The sequence below is a fragment of the Clarias gariepinus genome, chromosome 24 (genome assembly GCF_024256425.1).
Source record: "Clarias gariepinus isolate MV-2021 ecotype Netherlands chromosome 24, CGAR_prim_01v2, whole genome shotgun sequence".
Lineage (NCBI taxonomy): Eukaryota > Metazoa > Chordata > Actinopteri > Siluriformes > Clariidae > Clarias > Clarias gariepinus.
Genome location: NC_071123.1, coordinates 25,708,697 through 25,727,683, shown reverse-complemented (window position 1 = coordinate 25,727,683; position 18,987 = coordinate 25,708,697). Strand labels below are relative to the sequence as shown.

The 18,987-nt window shown below is 37.2% G+C and overlaps 1 protein-coding gene and 1 long non-coding RNA gene across 2 annotated transcripts; both read left to right on the top strand.

The window, feature by feature from the left end:
• Positions 1–4,224: 4,224 nt before the first annotated feature.
• Positions 4,225–5,793, top strand: LOC128511955 (uncharacterized). Its single transcript, XM_053484998.1, has 2 exons — positions 4,225–4,789; positions 5,581–5,793. The coding sequence occupies exons 1-2, from the start codon at positions 4,238–4,240 to the stop codon at positions 5,791–5,793; spliced, it is 765 nt and encodes a 254-aa protein (XP_053340973.1). The 5' UTR covers positions 4,225–4,237.
• A 1,305-nt stretch (positions 5,794–7,098) lies between these two features.
• LOC128512307 (uncharacterized) lies at positions 7,099–8,444 on the top strand. The gene is made up of 3 exons (XR_008356283.1): positions 7,099–7,569; positions 8,120–8,206; positions 8,321–8,444. It is a non-coding gene; the product is annotated as an uncharacterized LOC128512307 (long non-coding RNA).
• The last annotated feature ends 10,543 nt before the right edge of the window (positions 8,445–18,987 follow it).

Sequence of the window (18,987 nt, the reverse complement as noted above, 5' to 3'; positions counted from 1 at the left end):
CATCATGCTATATGCATGTTTTCAGCAGCAGGGACTGGGAAACTGATCTGAGTTGAGGGAAAGATGGATGGTGTTAAATACAGGAATACAAGCAGAAACCATCCAACATGAAGGAGCTGGAGCAGTGTTGCCTTGAGGAATGGGCAAAAATCCCAGTGGCAAGATGTGGCAAGCTCATAGAGACTTGTTCAACTTCGACTTTCAGCTGTAATTGCCACAAAGTACTGACTTTAGGGGGGTGAATAGTTATGTTAGATGAAGTTTTGTTATGTTGTCCTATTTAAAAAAAACACAGCTTCAAAGTTGTAGTCATGTTCTGTAAATGAAGTGATGCAAACCTTCAAACAATCCATTTTATTTCCAGGTTAACAGGCAACAAAACGTCTATATAAATAAAAACACATATATGAAATGTTTATATAAAAATATGATTGTTAAAGAACCTAAAATATGTCTAAAGGTTTAAATTCTAACAAACAAATAGCAAAAACTCTAATAAAAATATTTGTAAATGTTTCTTTCAAAGATAAAGAGTGAAAGTTAATATTTAAAAAAAAAAATATATATATATATATTTTTTTTATTAAAAATAGCAGAATTTTTGGTTAAAATGACTTTTAAAGTTAACAGAAAACTGTTAAAATATATGTTTTAAAAATAATGTTTTGTTAATTTTTTTCTTGTTACAAAGTAAAATGTTTTGTAAGAAAGTAAAACTGTTTTGTTTAAAGGATTTAAATGTTTTATATAAGAATTAAAGTGTTTTGTAAAAGAGTTAAACAGTTTCTTAAGACTTTTGGTCAGTGTTAAACTGTTATAAAAATTAAGCTGTTTTTTTTTAATGAGAATTAAACTGTTCTGTAAAAGAGTTTGCTTGTTAAATGAATTAAACAGGTTTTTAAGTAAAATGTTTTGTTAAAATAATTAAACTATTTAGTAAAACTATTTTCTTTTTTGTAAAAGAATTAAACTGTTTGTAAAGAGTTAAACTATTTTGTAATAAAAGTGAACCTGTTTATACTGTAGAAGCTGATGTGCTGATGGTGAGAGAGCTGCGCCCTGCGCTCGGGGCGAGTGTGTCAATACCAAGCTGAGGAACTGCCAATGAATGAGTGTGTGTGTGTGTGTGTGTGTGTGTGTGAAACCTACAGTGAGGATTAAGGAGCTGAAACACCAGCGGAGGCAGCAGTGTGTGTTAAAGCCATTAAACACTAATAAACGGGAAAGGTTTAAAAACGACGTAAAAACACCACGGAGTGATTAAACACCGTCACGCTGCTGTTACTGAGACAAGAACTAAACTCCAGCTGGACATCAGCCGAGAAACGAAATATTTTAACGGCTGCTAAGCCATAAAACACACACACACACACACACACACACACACATACACAGAAAGAGACTTTCATGATCTGAAGAGCTTTATGATGTCGTGTGTTATAGGTTAAATAAGCAAGAACACACACTCACACTCACACACACACTCACACACACACACGCACACACACACGCACACACACACACATGGAATTTATGAGTTCCTGAACTAACATCAAACACGCCGACCAAACTCCCTCCAGCATGTGTGTGTGTGTGTGTGTGTGTGAGAGAGAGAGAGTGTGTGAGTGAGTTGGACAGGTGGTTGATGACAGATAGTATGTTAAAGTTGTTTCACTTCACGTTTCTGTTTTTTTTTAGGTCTGTTCTCTAACACACACACACACACACACACACACACACACACACACACACACACACACACACACACACACACACAGTATGACAGTAGAGAGAATCCAGACTCTTAAAATGTGTTTAAGTGGTGAGTGCAATGTTTCCCCCCGCTGTCAAACTGTCTCTCTGAAATAAAAGTGTCCTCTGTGTGTGTGTGTGTGTGTGTGTGTGTGTAATAAGTTTGCTGTTGTTTGACATGGTTAAGTGGACCTAATTATTACACACCTCACCTCTAGAGGGATCAAGGACAGGGGACGAGAGACAGACAGAGAGAGAGAGAGAGAGAGAGAGAGAGACAGAGAGAGAGAGAGAGAGAGAGACAGAGAGAGAGAGAGAGAGAGAGAGAGAGAGAGAGAGAGAGAGAGACAGAGAGAGAGAGAGAGACAGAGAGAGAGAGAGAGACAGAGAGAGAGAGAGAGACAGAGAGACAGAGAGAGAGAGAGAGAGAGACAGAGAGAGAGAGAGAGAGAGAGACAGAGAGAGAGAGAGAGAGAGAGAGAGAGAGAAAGAGAGAGAGAGACAGAGAGAGAGAGAGACAGAGAGAGAGAGAGAGACAGAGAGACAGAGAGAGAGAGAGAGATTTACTCTTATTACATAAGCAGCTGTTTATGATTATTTATGACTATTTATGATTATCGACTAAAACAACTCATCGATTTGGGCAGAATTCAAACTTAAACATGTGAAAGTTACTGAATTATTCCTCATAACTTTAGAAACGTTAGACAGACCTTTCCAAATAAAGTTTCTAAAATCTCCTCCAAACCAACATTCAAACATCAAATGTAAATATAAATGAATGAAACAGGATATTTCTTTCTTCTGGACATGTTCCTACATTCTCTATAACTGCCTCTCTCTGTTCTACATCAACACCTTAACCTACACAAAGATCCATAGTTTTTTTTTCCAATGAACTCATTAACATAACTATAGAGAGATAAACAGATACTTTATTGATCTCGAAGGAAATTTCCAAACTACACTGTGTCTAAAAAAAACAGTCTACTACACTATAATACAGTGTTTAAATCTGGTATCTGGTTCATGTGTCTGAAGATTCCTCGTGCTCCCAGAGCGCGTCCCATCAGTGAAGAAGAAACCCTCCATAGATGTGATCCTCTGGTGGTTCAGTACATTCAGGTGGTCAGCTGACTTCATTTTATTGCCCCATAACGTTACTGAGTCTAGACCTGAGTAACTGATCAACCCCAGATCATAACACTGTCTCCAGAGGCTTGTACAGTGGACACTATGCATGATGGGAGCATCGCTTCATGTCCTTCCCTTCTCACCCTGACACGCCCATCACTCTGGACCCATCAGGTCACATGACCTTTCTCCATCACTCCAAAGTCCAGGCTTTATGATCTCTAACAAACTGAAGTCTTTATTCTGATGAGTCTCCCTGCGGCGTCAGGCTGAAGCCCAGTCTACACTGTAGGACAACACCTTCTGGCTCATCTTAGTGAAAGCACAAAGGGAACTCAGACAGCACCTTGGACAGCACTAAAGCACAAAAAGGGACAGGGCGCCGCGTCTCACCAGTATCAGCGAGGACGAATCAAACACCGTCCACCTGTTGACTACTCACTGTAAAAGGACCGCGGCGATGCATACCAGTGAGTGGAGGACGTATACAGGAGACTTGTTCATTTCTCTTCTCTCAGCTCATCAGTCCACTGCACCCCTGTGTCTCACTAACAAGTGGTTTTCTTATGGACACACAGCTGTTTAGTCCCAGCTGTTTAAGTGATCCCTCATCACACTCACTCATGATGTTGTGTGAAGTCGAGGGTTTGTCTCTGTCCTTCCAGGGTTTGATAATGTCTTGAACAGCTCTTAACTCAATTCCAGTCATTTTAATATTTCCTGTTCTCTTTTTCTTTCTTTCTTTCTTTCTTTCTTTCTTTCTTTCTTTCTTTCTTTCTTTCTTTCTCTCTCTTTTTTCTTTTCTTTCTTTCTTTCTTTTATTTTTTGCCCATGCAGTGCATAAAGCACCAAAGTTAGACATTTTTAAAATCTTTTTTAAAAATTATTGCATATTTCTTTATAACAACGCATATAAATATAATATCTGCAGTATGAATAAAGAAGTCGGTGTTTTGCTGACAGTCTCGTTGTGTGAGCGTGTGCGTTTGTGTGTGGGAGACTGAGACTACAGCAGTGTGGTTTCCTGTCGTCTGTGCCAGACTGTCTTCTGTCTTTCTGCAGAGTTCCTCACACGCACCCAAGCTTCCCTTCACCCAGAAAAATTCATGAAAAGCAAAAAATCTATAAAGTAATAAAGTTTTTTTTACGTAATGGGGACATGTGTTGTTTTTTAAACAGGTTTAAATGAGAGAGATTTCTTTTAACTGTTAGCTGGAACTGTGAGGACAGAACTCCTGACGGAAGCTTCGAGACGGATTTGTTTGATGTTTGATGTTTGTGTGCTTGACGTCTCCTCCTCGACTTCGGTAAATGTTTCATCCATGTTTATACATATAAAAGGGGCGGGGTGATGAGCGATATGACGCAGCGATCAAAGAAATCTCAGAATCTCACAAGAGCCGTCCATTTCCTGCGTCTTCTCGTCACCATGATTGATGCTAAAGCCGTTACCGCATTTTTGTGCAAATGTGTTGGAAACCTGTGGATCTTCAGTCTTGTTCTCTTCACGTTGGAGCAGCTGATGGATGATGAGTTCATTTGTCCTTGTGAACGAATCTACAACATACTCACCTGCATTCTTTATGCTGTAGTCCCTTCCTTCGGCTGCTTCGTCTTTACCTTCTGGTTCGCAGACCTGTCGTCAAACACGGAGGACGGAGGAGGACAGAAGGACTGTAGGTGTAGAAGAGTGATCTACTCCATTCTCACGACCCTCGTCTGGCTCTGTCTCTTCTTCCTGGATGGACGATACCTGGCCTGTGGACTGACCTACTGGACAGGTGTAGACGCTAAACACGACACCATGGGGGATTTAAACTGGTGCAAACCGACCGGAGGGATAAACATGCTCCCGTCTGTGGAGTGTCGGGAGAAGACTGTGAAGTGGATGTCCATGTCTCACGTGAGTTTTGAACTACACACAGCTAGGACACATCACACAATGAGATCGCTATTTAAAATGTAACCTGATGTAACATAAAAACATGGTTCACACTTGCTTCTCTTCGGTGCACGTAAAGAACAACTTTACCATAGTGATTACTTAAGAAAAGAAAAAAAAATCTTTTTGACCTACTTCTTCTTTTTGATTTGTTGCCTTAGTAAACAGTTGTTTACTTGCAGTTGTTTTGCACTAATGAACTAATTCTATCATTCATTTTATTGGCACTGATGTTGGCCCGTCTCAGTCCATCCAAATGTTTGTGGTTTATCGTCTTTCTGTACTCCTCTAGGTGTCTTAAATAATTATTTTAATCGCCATGAATTAAGTTTGTGACTTTTTAAGGATAAGTACAAGTTACTTCAGCTCTCTCTTTTTGCAACACAATTTGTTTAAATGTTTAAAGCTTGTATCAGAGTGAAGATATCATCAGATATTACATTTGTCTCCCAGCGCTTGGTGGGTTTCCTCCGGGTACTTAGGTTTCCTCCCACAGTCATCCAGATTAGGCTTATTAGGCTTAGCGTTCCCATATCGCCTGTAGTGCCTGTAGGATAAACTGTACAGACCTATATTTAGATCATAAACATGAACAAATGAATATTTCACATAAACTTAAAAAAATAATAAAATAAAATAATAATAATAAAAAACAGAATAAAATACCATCCTGTGTTTAGACTACATGACTAACGCAACAGTTTAGTAATATTATATTTTCTCATGAACACTTTGTTTTTCTTTCATTTCAGTTTCTAGGTTTATTACTCGTGCTGCTGATCAGCGTTACTGGAGCGTTATCATACTGCTGCACTCGACTCCGCCCCCACCGCCGCTGCGACTCCTGCCGCGATCAGCACGAAGGCGTGACTCTGAAAACCCAGAGCAAAGCTGAAGAGCAGGAGGTGGATGAACCTGTGAGACTGAACTCATTAAGAGCCAATGTTCCTCCTGTTAGACTCTGATCCACTAACCTCCCCGTTCTCTCTGTTGGGTTACAGGCTGGTGTGTGAGGATGGAGAATCAGGAGTTCAAATCCCGCGACTGCCACGAACATGAAACAAGAGTTGCTTAAAGTTTTAATTACATTTGTATGATTGTGTGTTTAATATAAATAAATGTTAAGAGCGTAAAGATTTAAAGTTCATCCAAAATCTTTAATAAACGTTCATGTTGTAATAGTTTATACATGCTAGTGTCTTGCTATTTAATTTTTTTTGTTATATTCTGTAGACTGTGGACATTTACACACACACACACACACACACACACACACACACACTGTAATTTGTATGAATGAATGTTCCTTAGTAAGTCTCACCTTCAACAGACGCTTTTGGTTTCCATCAACAACCTTCTGGCAGAACTCCGACCCTCAGGCAGGAATCAGAAACGTTTAGACAAATCTGTTGGTTTTCTGGAACAGACCTGACACTTCAACATCCTTCACACATATTCAATGGAGTTCTCCGTTCCACACCAAGCTTCGATGTGTGTTCAGATCATTGTCCTGTTGAAACACTCAGTTCTGTCCAGGTTTCAGTCTCCTAGCTAATAAGTTGAGGTTCTAGTGAAGAATCCTGAGGTTCTCCTCATTAGACTCTCCAGAAGCCTTCTTCTTTCTTCAGCTGTGAACTTCAGTGGAGCTTGAAGGTGTGGACTTTGGAGCAGGCATTTCTTTCTTTCTTTCTTTCTTTCTTTCTTTCTTTCTTCTTCTTCTTCTTCTTCTTCTTCTTCTTCTTCCAGGTTTTTGCAATGTGTCTCCACCCCCCAATAACTTGTCCTTACAGTGTGTACAGTACTTTGAACTGATCTTGGAATCTGCAGTTGCTTAGAAATCTGTGTGTGTGTGAGTGAGAAGATGGCAGATGGTTTGGTTTCTGGTGGTGTCTGTCACTTTATCATCACACAATCAGAAACATCATGTTTCGTAAAAACTTCACATAAAGATGAATTTCTAGTTTTTTCTTTTTCTTGATTTTAGAGTTTAAAATCTAATCAGGATCAAATCAGTTTTAAGTGGTGTGATTATTTATTTTTTTTCTTGTTTGGGGGTGAAACGTCCTTTCCTCTTTAGTTGCAGTATACTGGTTTCGATTTAAACAAAGAAAGTGTGTTTTGAGGTTTTTACTTCCTCGTCCTCTCCTAGACGTTGTTTTTTTGGGTAACCTATAGATGTACGTATAGATGTTACGACACAGCAGCATATATAAGAGAGAAAGAGACAGCGCAGCGGGTGAAGACGCTTCAGATCGTCTCACAGACAGGACGTCCCTCATCCATTCATCTCCATCCCTCCTGTCTGTTTTTGGTGTTCCACCATGGCTAAAAACATTACTGATTTCATGAGGAAACGTGGGACTTTCTTTGGGGTCTCCGGTCTGTTACTTGGCGGTTTGGAGAAAATGATGGACGGTAATTTTGTTTGTCCTTGTAAATCTGGCGAAAATGAGCTGCAAACTGCTTATTACGCCTTCATACCTTTCTTCGGTTGCTTTATTTTAACCTTTTTTTGCGTCAAAATGAAGAAGGATGAAACCATAATAAAGAACAAGTGCACATGTGAAAGATTTCTGTTCTCCACCATCATAGCCTTCATCTGGCTGGTCTTTTTCTTCATCGACGGCCGATACGTCATCTGTGCTCTTGCAGAATGGGAGAGTTTACAGTGCCAAAGCACTGGTGAAATAGATTTCGAGAAGGGGCATAAGAAGACCAATATGTATTTGATCATATCCAAGGTGAGATCTGTTCTCAAAAATATTTTTTAATAATAATTAAAAAGAAATATATATTTTTTTCATTACAGTAAAAGGTGATCTTATTGGCTAAACGGAGAAAATGTGAGACCAAACCTGGTCTTATTAACATCTGTGAATCTCTCACTCCAGAGTCAGGGCTGTTATTAACAGCTTATTACCCTCTGGTGTTCTAAACACTCTTACATAACTGTTTCGTTTTAAATTAATGTGCAAATTTTATCTTTTTTTTTTTATCGGATACTTTAAATTTGGTCACTAAAAACATGCCGAGTCAACGTTCATGAAATCTTTTTTCTTTTTTCCTGATTATTTTTCGTTTAAGAAACATGAGATCCAGTTATAACTCTTGAAAATTGGCTGAACACACATTTGAGTAAATTTTACAATTTGCACTACTCGTGTTCTCTTTAAATATAAACTCAGTGAGGTTAAAACACTTTAAGCTGATTAAGACCACCTTGTGACGCTGATAAAGCCAGGCTTATCTGTAACATCACTAACTATTTTCTTATTTCTCTGTTACTGTTAGTGTATAGGTGGCGCCATACTGGTGTTCGTCCTGATTCTATATACCTGCCTACAAACTCAGAAGCGCAGAAGCAGACGTACCTAGGAGGTTAAGAAGACAAAGAGATGTGACACACATGAGTCTGTATTCATTACAAACTGTTAATGTTCTTTTTGCAGGATTCTGTTTTACTCACTTCACGTTCACTCTGTGATTTTACAGCACCGTCTGTAACTCAGGAGAATCAGGTGTGACTCAGTGATCAGATGGTTGTGAATTCAAACCCCAGAACTGCTGTGAAGATCCTTAACCTTCAACCCTCACCTGCTCAGCGCTTAGCTTCCTAACCTTTAGATTGATCTCAAATCATATCAAATAAGATACTCAATATAATTAAAACTTAGACGTGTATTGTTTCCAGGAGATCTGCTTTTGTGCTAGAAATATTTTACATGCTTGTGTTTTTTATATTATGTTGTTTAATAGTCCAAGTCCTGGAATTTCCTTATTAACCCTTTGTTAAACATCTATATTAATAAAAGAAAGGTTGAAATGTGGAGTAAAAGTGATGTTATGAACAGTTATGTGCAGGATTTAATAATCTACTGTAAAATAATCTACTAATGCGCTACTGTCTCAATGTAAACAAACACCTGCACCAATAGATATTAATTAGAAAAGATAAAGTGAATATTTTTACTGGGATTAGTTCATATTTTCACTTTGGCTGAAATAACAGCGCTGAAGTGGTATAAGTGAATTTTAACACGCTGGAGTGGTTTTAAGACAAAACTTCATCTTTATCCTTTGATCTACTTTTTCCATTTCTCATCTGTGATTCACTCTCCGATTACCGAACAGGGAGTGTATTTGTCTGAGCACCAAAGAAGGACAACTTAGTGTAAACAAGGCGTAAGATACTCAACCTTACAGAATGGGATTTCTTTGTATTAATAAGTTAGACAGAGAGTTCTGCTGTACAGAGAGACACACAGACATGTACGTGGGCTTCAAACTCAAATAATAATAAGGATCCTGAAGGATAAATACACCCCGTCCTCTCCAAATGTGTAGACTGACAGTCACTTGTACATGACAGCAGGGCTCGTTCCTTACGCAGTGTGCAGTGTGAGAGTATGAGATGGTCTGGCAGCTTCTCAGAACAGTGGTTAGTTCGCTGTGGGTCAGTGTTATAGATTTAACTGAGTGGTGTAACTGTAACATTACTAAACCTGTGAGCCACCATGTCGATTGGTTGTCATTCTGTAAACAGGGAGGAATCTGCTAGTTGAGAAGAGTGTCACAAGGTAAGGAGCTGAGGGGTGCTCCTGTGGTTTTTCACCAGTTGAAGGCAGTGAAGTTCAAGCTAACAGGTGTGAGTGATCAGTGAGTCATGTGACCTGGTCATGTGATGTGCTGGGGCAGATGGGTACTGTAGTTAGGACTGTAGAAAGTGAAATTGCTGATCTCATGAAGTTTTCTGTAAGGGGAAATGTGTTGATTTAACATTTATGGAAGGAGTCTCCAGTGTCAGAACTAGAGCGGAGGTTAAAGTAGGGTTCCAGCCATATTATAACTCCATGAAAATGTAATTTTACATATTTCATTTTCTAAATGTTATTGTTGAAGTTTACAGTTAGTAGTTAAAATGTGAATTAAAACTCCATGTAGGAAATAAATGGAATAAAATGTAAATGTTTTATTTTGTAGCATTTATAGTGTGAAAGAGATCATGAGCTGAAATGAACCACAGCTTCCTGTTTTGTCTAACTCTATCATCACTCTATCATCACTCTATCATCACTCTATCATCACTCTATTGTTTATATTACTCTCTATTGTAAACCCCTCATGTCTGTCTGTCTTGTTACTTCTGTTTTTAATTTTTTATTTAAATTTCAAGTTTAATTTAAAGTTTAAATCAGTACAAAAATATTTTAGTTTTTAAGGCAGAAACAGTGGAAGGTTTGTGTGCAGAAACGATCCTTTACATATTAGCCTGGAAAACATTAAAATAAATGATATTTGATTTCTTAAAGTACAATTTCCTGAAATACAACTACAACAAACCAAATATAAGACTATATATATATATACACAACTAATTTCTAGTCAACTTTGGTCATCAAAATTCTTGCTTAATAATAAAGAAACATTAATTATCTTATATTTGGTTTGTTGTAGTTGTATTTTAAGACATTGTAGATATTTTGACTAGATTCAAGATTATTCACTTGCTCAGGTATTATTTCCTGCAGTGTGTATAATAGGGAGGAGTGACAAGCCACACAGGGCAGGATGTGTGTGTGAGAGCAGTGGCAGCAAAACATTCAGAATCTCACAACAACGACGTCGGGTTCACATCCTCTACACCATGGGTAATGCCAATGGTTTTACCGAACATTTGTGGAAACGAGGTGGAAAGTTTGGGATCTTCAGTCTTATTCTTGTTATCATTGAGCAGATTCTTGACAGGGAATTTGTTTGTCCCTGTGAACATCTCTATAATATAACAATATGCACTCTTTATATTGTAGTCCCTAGCTTTGGTTGCGGTGTTTTACCTTTTTATATCAAGAAATGGTTCCCAAAAACGGAACGAATTGAGAAGAAGTGCAAATGTGTATCAAAATGTCTGGTCTTCATTCTCAAAGTCACGATCTGGCCGATTCTTTTCTTTGTCGATGGTCGATATCTAGCCTGTGCTTGCTCAAACTGGGGAGGTGTGTACACTTACGATAACGCTATGGGGAATGTAAAATGGTGCAAACCGACTGGAAATGAAACCTCAGTATTGGCAAGTCAGCAGATGACATTGAAGTGGATCTCTAGATCTCAGGTAAGTTCTGAATTTTAAACAGAAAATACAGAGTTTATTAATTCATTCATCTGCATCATTCTCCATTATATTGTCTCTTTTGTATAGGATTTAGATTATTTTCTGTTTAATAATGTCAATCTATCTTGTCTCAGCCATTAGGTTTCTTAGTTAGCTAGTTAGTTTTGTTAATATATGTTGTTAATTTATGTTGTATGTAGCACCTTGGTCCTGGAGGAACATTGTTTCGTTTCACAAGCCTACTTGACTTGACTTGACTTATAAGGTCTGGATCAGGGTTGGTCTGAAATTTATTAAAGGAGCAAAACCTAATTTTAAAATTAAATCAAAAGTTTAAACAAAATTCTAAAGTCAAAACTAGCCTATGCTTTTTCCCCAGTCTTGGTGGGAAACACGTTCACTGTGGTTCCCACATTTCTGCTGTAAGGACATAGGTTCACTTATACTGTGAATTATACAGTAGAACTGGTCCTGTATGCCACACACACAACGTGATTTACTCTGGTTTTGTTTGGAAAAATATCCTTCACTTAACTTGTGAGTCCTGCCCCAGTGGCAGTCCAGTAGTGCCTGTTGAAGTTCCTATATTTGACCACTAGGTGTAATAATACCGGTGGACAAGTTTTATTTATCTTTCTAAGTATAAAATTAAATGTTTATGTGTGGAATTTTAAAGTAAATATATTTATTGATAGTACATATTATTTCTACAGATTTATATACATATACATCTTTCATACATTTTTATTGAAAAAAAAATTGAAACTAAAGTGTTATATATTATTCTGTTTTGTTTCTGTTTCAGATTTTAGGGTTCATCATATTTTCTATTGACATCTTTATTATCATTGTTCTGGTCTGTATAAGTGCATGCAAGTGTCAAACTGGTAAGTAATTGAATCGACTTTTTTCTATTTCTTTTTTTTTTTTACATGGATAAAGACACAAAAGTCTTATGTTAAAATGAATGATTTAAGATCTAATCTATTGCTGGTTTATGGATTGAGATACGTTTTCTATATTTAAATTAGATACATTATTAGGCATATTATTATACATTATGGAAAATATTAACCTTAAAAAAATTGTCATATGTACAGTTACATGTACAATACTCTATCCACACACAGAACATTATTTCTCGGTATGGTTTTCTTTCTAGCTGAAGTCAGCACGATGGAACTGCACGGTCGACTCAATAAGAAAAAATGCAGCAGTGAAGATGACATTACATGCATGTAAAAAGTGACATTTCTATTGTTTTGTTTTTATATCAGTGTCAATTATGATTTTATTTTAGGTAGAAAAGTGTTTTTGAAAACTTTGTGAAAAGTTGTTAAAATAATAACTTCTGCTAAATACTCTATAGAGCAGAAACGTTCATCTTGTAAGACTGTTAATATGTTGGAGCTGATTACAGTGCTGTGGGGTTAGGGGGCTTTTTTCTGCTGTTTTATACCTTTTTTGTTAGATTTATTAGTAATAATGTTATTGTAATAAAGTTATGCTGGTAAATATAATTGTAATAATGCAATGCCATAAACATAAAGGACCTGATCAAACAAGAACAAAAAAGACAAAAGAAAGGAAGAAAAAAATGCATTATTGTTAATTTTTACATAAAATATAAAACTGTGAAATAAATAAGAAATGAAATAAAAGCATGAATTCTTTATTTAGTTGTTGATGAATGTGTTACAGTCACAGTGTGTAAGTAAGCGTGAGAAAATGACAGAACTGCAGTTTCCTATCACTGTTTTCTATCACTTTATCATCACTCTATCATCTGTTACTGTAAAGATTCTCAAAACCCTCATGTCAAGCCTTGTCTTTTTTTTCTTTCTTTTTTCTTCTTTGATTGTGTGTGTTGCAGGCTCTGGGTGATGTTCACAGCCTAAATGTGAAACCACTGAGATCATCAGAACCCAGCAGGAGCTGCAATTTGCTCTGATTTGCTTGGTATCGGTTTCAGATTGTTCATAAACGTGACACTTTGTTGTGGGATCTGGGTTTTAAGAGGATTTAGTTTTGAATGGTGCGTTTTTTTTTATTTATTTAACTGGAATTTTTTCTCTTGCTACAGCCGGCTTTCATTCCTTCATTTCAATAAAATACTTTCTTTTTGTTGGCAGAAAGAAATGCCTTATTGTATAGCAGTAGCTCTCGTTCAGGGACTTGAAGCTTAAATTCACCCAATATTGATCATATTTCTGAAAATAACTTTATATACTGAATTGCTAGTTTACTGGAAAATAAAGTAAAAACAAGGCTGTATTCATGAAGACTTTTCCTGCCATTAAAGCAGACATGAAAATCACTGACTTTAGAGTTTGACTCCATGTGCAAAAAAGTTCCTAGTTTAGACTTCTACTCCAAACTTAACACACACCGTGTCTTCATGGAGCTGGTGTTCTGCACAGGCACATTGTCATGCTGGAACAGGTTTAAGTCTCTTAGCTGTAACATACAGCCACGGTCTATACATTTCTATTTACATTTATGGCATTTGGCAGACGCACTTATCCTGACAGTGACTTATATCAGTCCTATAAAGCCTCCATCAATAAACACATCCTTACACTGGTTCAGTAGATTACGGACTGGAAGGACATCAGACACACACTCTCATGGGAAGTTGGGAAAAAACAACGGTGCCTTTAAATTATGTGGAAAGAGGCCCAGATATGGGTGTCAAAAAATTATGTTACTTTGCAGTTCTTTTGTCTACTAGTTTGGTTGTAAATATATATTTTGACGCACTTTATAAAGATACCAAAGACCTCAGTGTTTACTTTGGTTTGTTTAATGAACTTTTTAGATTTTCCTCCACACTCTAATAGCACAATCACTGCTAAAAAACCCCAGAATCCATCCCAGTAACTGGAAACAGTGACTTATTGTCACACACTAACATAAACTAACTTGTGAGCTGTCATATTCAGTCAGGTATTAAGTCACACTGGTCAGTTTTGTGCTATGGCCAACAGAGGGCAGTAGGTGAAACGTATAGATTGTTTAATTTCCTCCCAAATTGGTTGATGAATACTTAACCCTCCTGATCTTTAACATGCATTTCTCCTGCTATAACCCATGCTGCTTGTGAAGTTATTTTTATAGCAGGGAAACCCTGGCTGAGGGATCCGTCTGTCTCACTACATCACAGAATCCAAATGTAAATATTACAAGTGCTCCTCAGACACAAACTCGCACTGGCCATATGTCAGTCTTTATAAAATCGTGATACTTACAGAACTGCAATAAAAATTGAAAATTCACGTACTCAAGTTCAGGACCCCCAAACACTCAGGACTCCTACTGAAACATGCTCAGAAATAAACACTCCCTCAAGCACCCCAAATCTGGACAACACACACCTGTTGGAATGTTCTCACTAAACAGTGACTGGGAGGTCAGAGGTCAGCTCCTACAGTGCTGTAGATCCTCACAGCTAATTAGATCAAAGGCATGCTTCTTTAATGGGGGAGTGTGAATCTTCATGACCTGGATGGTGTACTGTAATAATGCACAAGGCAGCTTTTTCTATACGTGGTTAAAGTGCTTTGTACCCACTACTTCCTGTGCAGATGCTGGATTTCTCTAGGGTACTGAGAGTGTGGTGGAGGTCATGACGCAGTGTATATATGAGAAAAAAGAAAAAAACAGGATGTTCACATACCAAACCTGATGCACCTGTGCAACTAAACATCTAAATCTTTTCCCACCATCACCAAGGCTTTATCATTTACATACATTTGGAATAGTTAGTATTTTACTATTTGCCAATTAAGCTTGTTCTTGTGTTCTCGGTTATGATTACCTGCTTTGTTTATATACAAAAAAAGGTACTTGCTGCTATTTGTTTTTCAGGCTTTGTGTAGTTTTTCATCTCCAGAATGGACAGAAAGGCATTTTAAGGTTGGATCTAGAATATAGGTTATAGGATAGATCATTCATCTGCATGTCTAGTCTTCAATCAGAAAGTTGAAAGTCAAACCTTCAAAACATACAAAATGTTGTACTTTTAATACTTTTTGTTAATTTTGTTTATATGTTTTGTTGTTTTTAAAGTTACATTGTTTTTTTAATGACAAATTAATCAGTTATGATGTTTCATATACTTATGGCATTTTTATACATGGCTGTATGTCGCATCCTTTACTGCACACTCCAATCAAACATCCTTCATGTATACATTAGAGGAGGAGCAAAGAACATTTCACGCCATGGTATATGAGAGAGCAGTGACTGAATAAACCTCATTTTATCACAACAGACTGAATAAGTCATATCTGAGTCGACTGTCATCATGGAAGCTGTTTTCCAATTCTGGAAGAAATATGTGGGGCGTTTTGGGATGTTCAATCTCGTCCTCTTGGCTCTGGAGAACATGCTGGGCGATAACTTTGTTTGTCCCTGCAAGCATGACTACAATCATATGATTTGTTTTTTATATTGCTTTGTCCCGGCCCTTGGATGCTTAATTTGTACAATGCTGTTTGTGGATCTGTCACCACTAGGAGAGGATGAAGAGAGGGCTATGAGCTCCAGATACACCATAGAGAGAATTTTCTACTCTGTTCTCTCTGTGGTTACCTGGGTGTCTCTTTTTTTCATTGATGGTCGATACTTGGCCTGTGCTTATTCATATGGGGAAGGTGTCTACACTAAATCTGACACTCTGGGGACTGGAAAATGGTGCAAGCCGAAGGGAAATGAAACCTCAGAGGTAGAGAGTCAGGAGAGGAGTCTGCAGGTGACGTCCATATCTCAGGTGAGCTCTGAGTGTGTTAAGGTGTTTTGAAAGTATATTGTCGAAATTATATTCCGTCATTTTCTACATCTTTCTGTCTTTTTTCTTGTTTCTACTGCCTGTGTAATCAGTATTATTTATCTTACTTTTTAAAATGAAAATAAAAGAACATACATGTTAATTACTGCAGTGATTTATTCGGTTCAGCTGCAACAAATTATTTAACCCTAACTGAAGCCGTGAGGAGCTTTTCACAGGACTGGGACTAAACAGCTGTGTAGCCTTTTGAAATCCACTTGTTATTGAGACTCTTCAGAATAAAGTCTTCAGTTTGTTAGGGATCATAAAGACTGGACTTTGGAGTGATGGTCATGTGACCTGATGAGTCCAGACTGAGCCTATTCCAGAGTGATGGGCGTGTCAGGGTGAGAAGGGAAGGACATGAAGCGATGCTCCCATCATGCATAGTGTCCACTGTACAAGCCTCTGGAGACAGTGTTATGATCTGGGGTTGATCAGTTACTCAGGTCTAGACTCAGTAACGTTATGGGGCAATAAAATGAAGTCAGCTGACCACCTGAATGTACTGAATCACCAGAGGATCACATCTAGGGAGGGTTTCTTCCATATTCCAAGATGACGATGCCAGGATTCATTGGGTTCAAAATTGTGAGAGAGTGGTTCAGGGAGCATGCAACACCATTTTCACACATGGTTGGGCCCCCACAGAGTCCAGAACTTAATCCACTGGGAATCTTAGGGATGTGGTGGAGAAAACTTCATCATCAAGACAAGATCTTGAAGAGAAATTTATGCAACTCTGGACAAAAATAAATGTTCTGACGTTGCATAAGTTTATTGAAAGGATGCTGCAGCCATAATCAAAGCTAAAGGTGGTCCAATTAAATATTAGAGTGAATGATTTTTTTTTTGTCTGGGGCAGTGTAATATACAATGGTTTAACATCAGTCCTGTAGGAGACCAGACAAATCTCCTTTATACACCCTGTAAGTTTGAAGTAAACACTTGTCACTGTGTGACTAAAATACTGTATATAGAATCACAGCAATGTGAAAAAATCAAACTGTATCTGAAGTCCTTTAAGATAATACGCACTTATTGTGCACTTACATGCTACCTTCAATATTTCCTCATTTCCCTAAAATCTTTTTTTTTTTATCCATTTCAGATAACAGGATTTACCCTGATGTCAGTAGTTATTGTTATCTTAGGAGTGTTCAAGTATTTCTACCAGAAAAAGCCACAACGTGACACTGGAGCATCAGCAAAACCCCAAAGAGGAGAAGAAGCTGCACTTATTTAGAGTTCAGATTTTTGTTGATTTTAATTGAACGTTAAAAGGTAAGATTAAGAGTTATTGTAATTATTATTTAATTTAATTATATATTTCAGAAACCTTCAGAAACCTAAGACATGTTATTTTTAATACTTTTAATAAAACATTGATGGCAGATTTAACAACTTTTAACTTTACCAATCTTTGAATTTTCTCATGACTTCCTCACATGTTCCTCCTTTACAGACCACTCGTCTTGAACATCCTCTATCTAGGTGAGGAGTGAAGGAGTGACACATTACAGAATATGTGAGGATGCGATTATAAAATAACTTAAGATTATCACAACCAACCAAATTTAACTTTAACAATTAAACAAGTTTAACTTTTTAAATATGGGGGTGTTTTTGGGATCTGTATTCTTGTACAAAATGATGTTTGTTTGTTTTTGCTATCACGGCAACAATAAATGACCTATATGATTGTTATGGTGTTGTCCTTGCTCTTGGTTACTTCATTTTTACTTTATGGTTCACTGATCAGTTACCACAAGGACAAAACCCTGAGGCTGAGGTGACAGAAGTACAAAAACTTAATACTTAAGGAAACATACAAGTACTTGCCTAATAATGTACAGTGAAACCTCGGATTACGAGTAATGTGGTTTGTGAGTGTTCCGCAAGACGAGCAAATATTTTTAAAACATTTTGCCTTGGAAAACGAGCATTGTCCTGGTTTACGAGTACCGAGTATCATGTATCACACATGCGCTTCTTGTTTGGATGCAGAGCATCACGTGATCACAACTGATCACAACTTGTGTCTGTCTCGATTCTTTTTAAAGGTAAAGTGCAGGTTAATTAGTTTTTTTTCTTATTTTACAGCAGTGATTCCTTTATTGTGTCTCTCAATCAAGTGTCATTAGAGAGATTTTATGTTTATTTTTCTGATAAAACAGTGTTTCTGTTGTGTGCGCGCGTGTGTGAAAAGAGTGGAAGGTGAAGGGTAACTGAGTAAGACGAGAAGGGGGAGAGGGGAGCTTACTTTAGATTTACACACACACACACACACACACACACACACACACACACACATATACACAGTGCCTGCACACACAAATGGAAACACCTCACTTGAAAACAGGTCGGATTTATTATTATTTTTTTATTTTAAAGGTGCAGGTTAAAGTGCAGGTTAATTTGTTTTATTTTTACCTATTATTATTATTATTATTATGAAGTGTTAAATATTTTTATGTATATTTTTTAGGCTGTGGAGTGAATAATTTGAGTTTACATTATTTCTTGCAGAAAAATTATATTTGGTTCATGAGTGTTTTGAAATATGTGCCCACTTCCGGAACAAATTATGCTCGTAATCCAAGGTTCCACTGTACTGCACACAAGTAGAAATACCACTTTAATTTTTTACTCCAGTAGAAGTACTAAGTGTTAATCCATCCATCCATAGGGACCATGAAGGTCAATGGTGACCATTGTATTTATTTCTATTTTACAACTGTGGTAGGACCTCTGGTCAACATTCACACACTACGGGCAAGAGTATTTTAAATACAATTTAAGATGATGCAAACATTCATGTGCATTAATTGATAAGCAGCATTCTTTATTAATTCCACATTTTTAAAGAATGTGCCAAAACGCATTATAAGCTTGATATTTAAATTATTGTTGAAAAACATTGTAATCAATGTGAAAAACAATCCAAACGTGTAAGAGTTCACAGCTATTTTGTTCAGTATGTTAGCTAGTTCGCTTTCTATCTTACCTTAACTCGTGCTCTTTCGTCATGCTTTAAAAAGGAGACCGAAGAATCTGAAACTCAGAGACCAAGTCGGTGGACTCTGTTGCCCTGGTAACCGTCAATCACTTTGGTGTGCTAACCAATCAGCACTTCTGTAATGACCCGTGAATTCTGTAAACTATGATTTATTCCTGTTTCTCTGACAAACAGAGCTGTTTAACTTGTTCTGTTTTAATTAT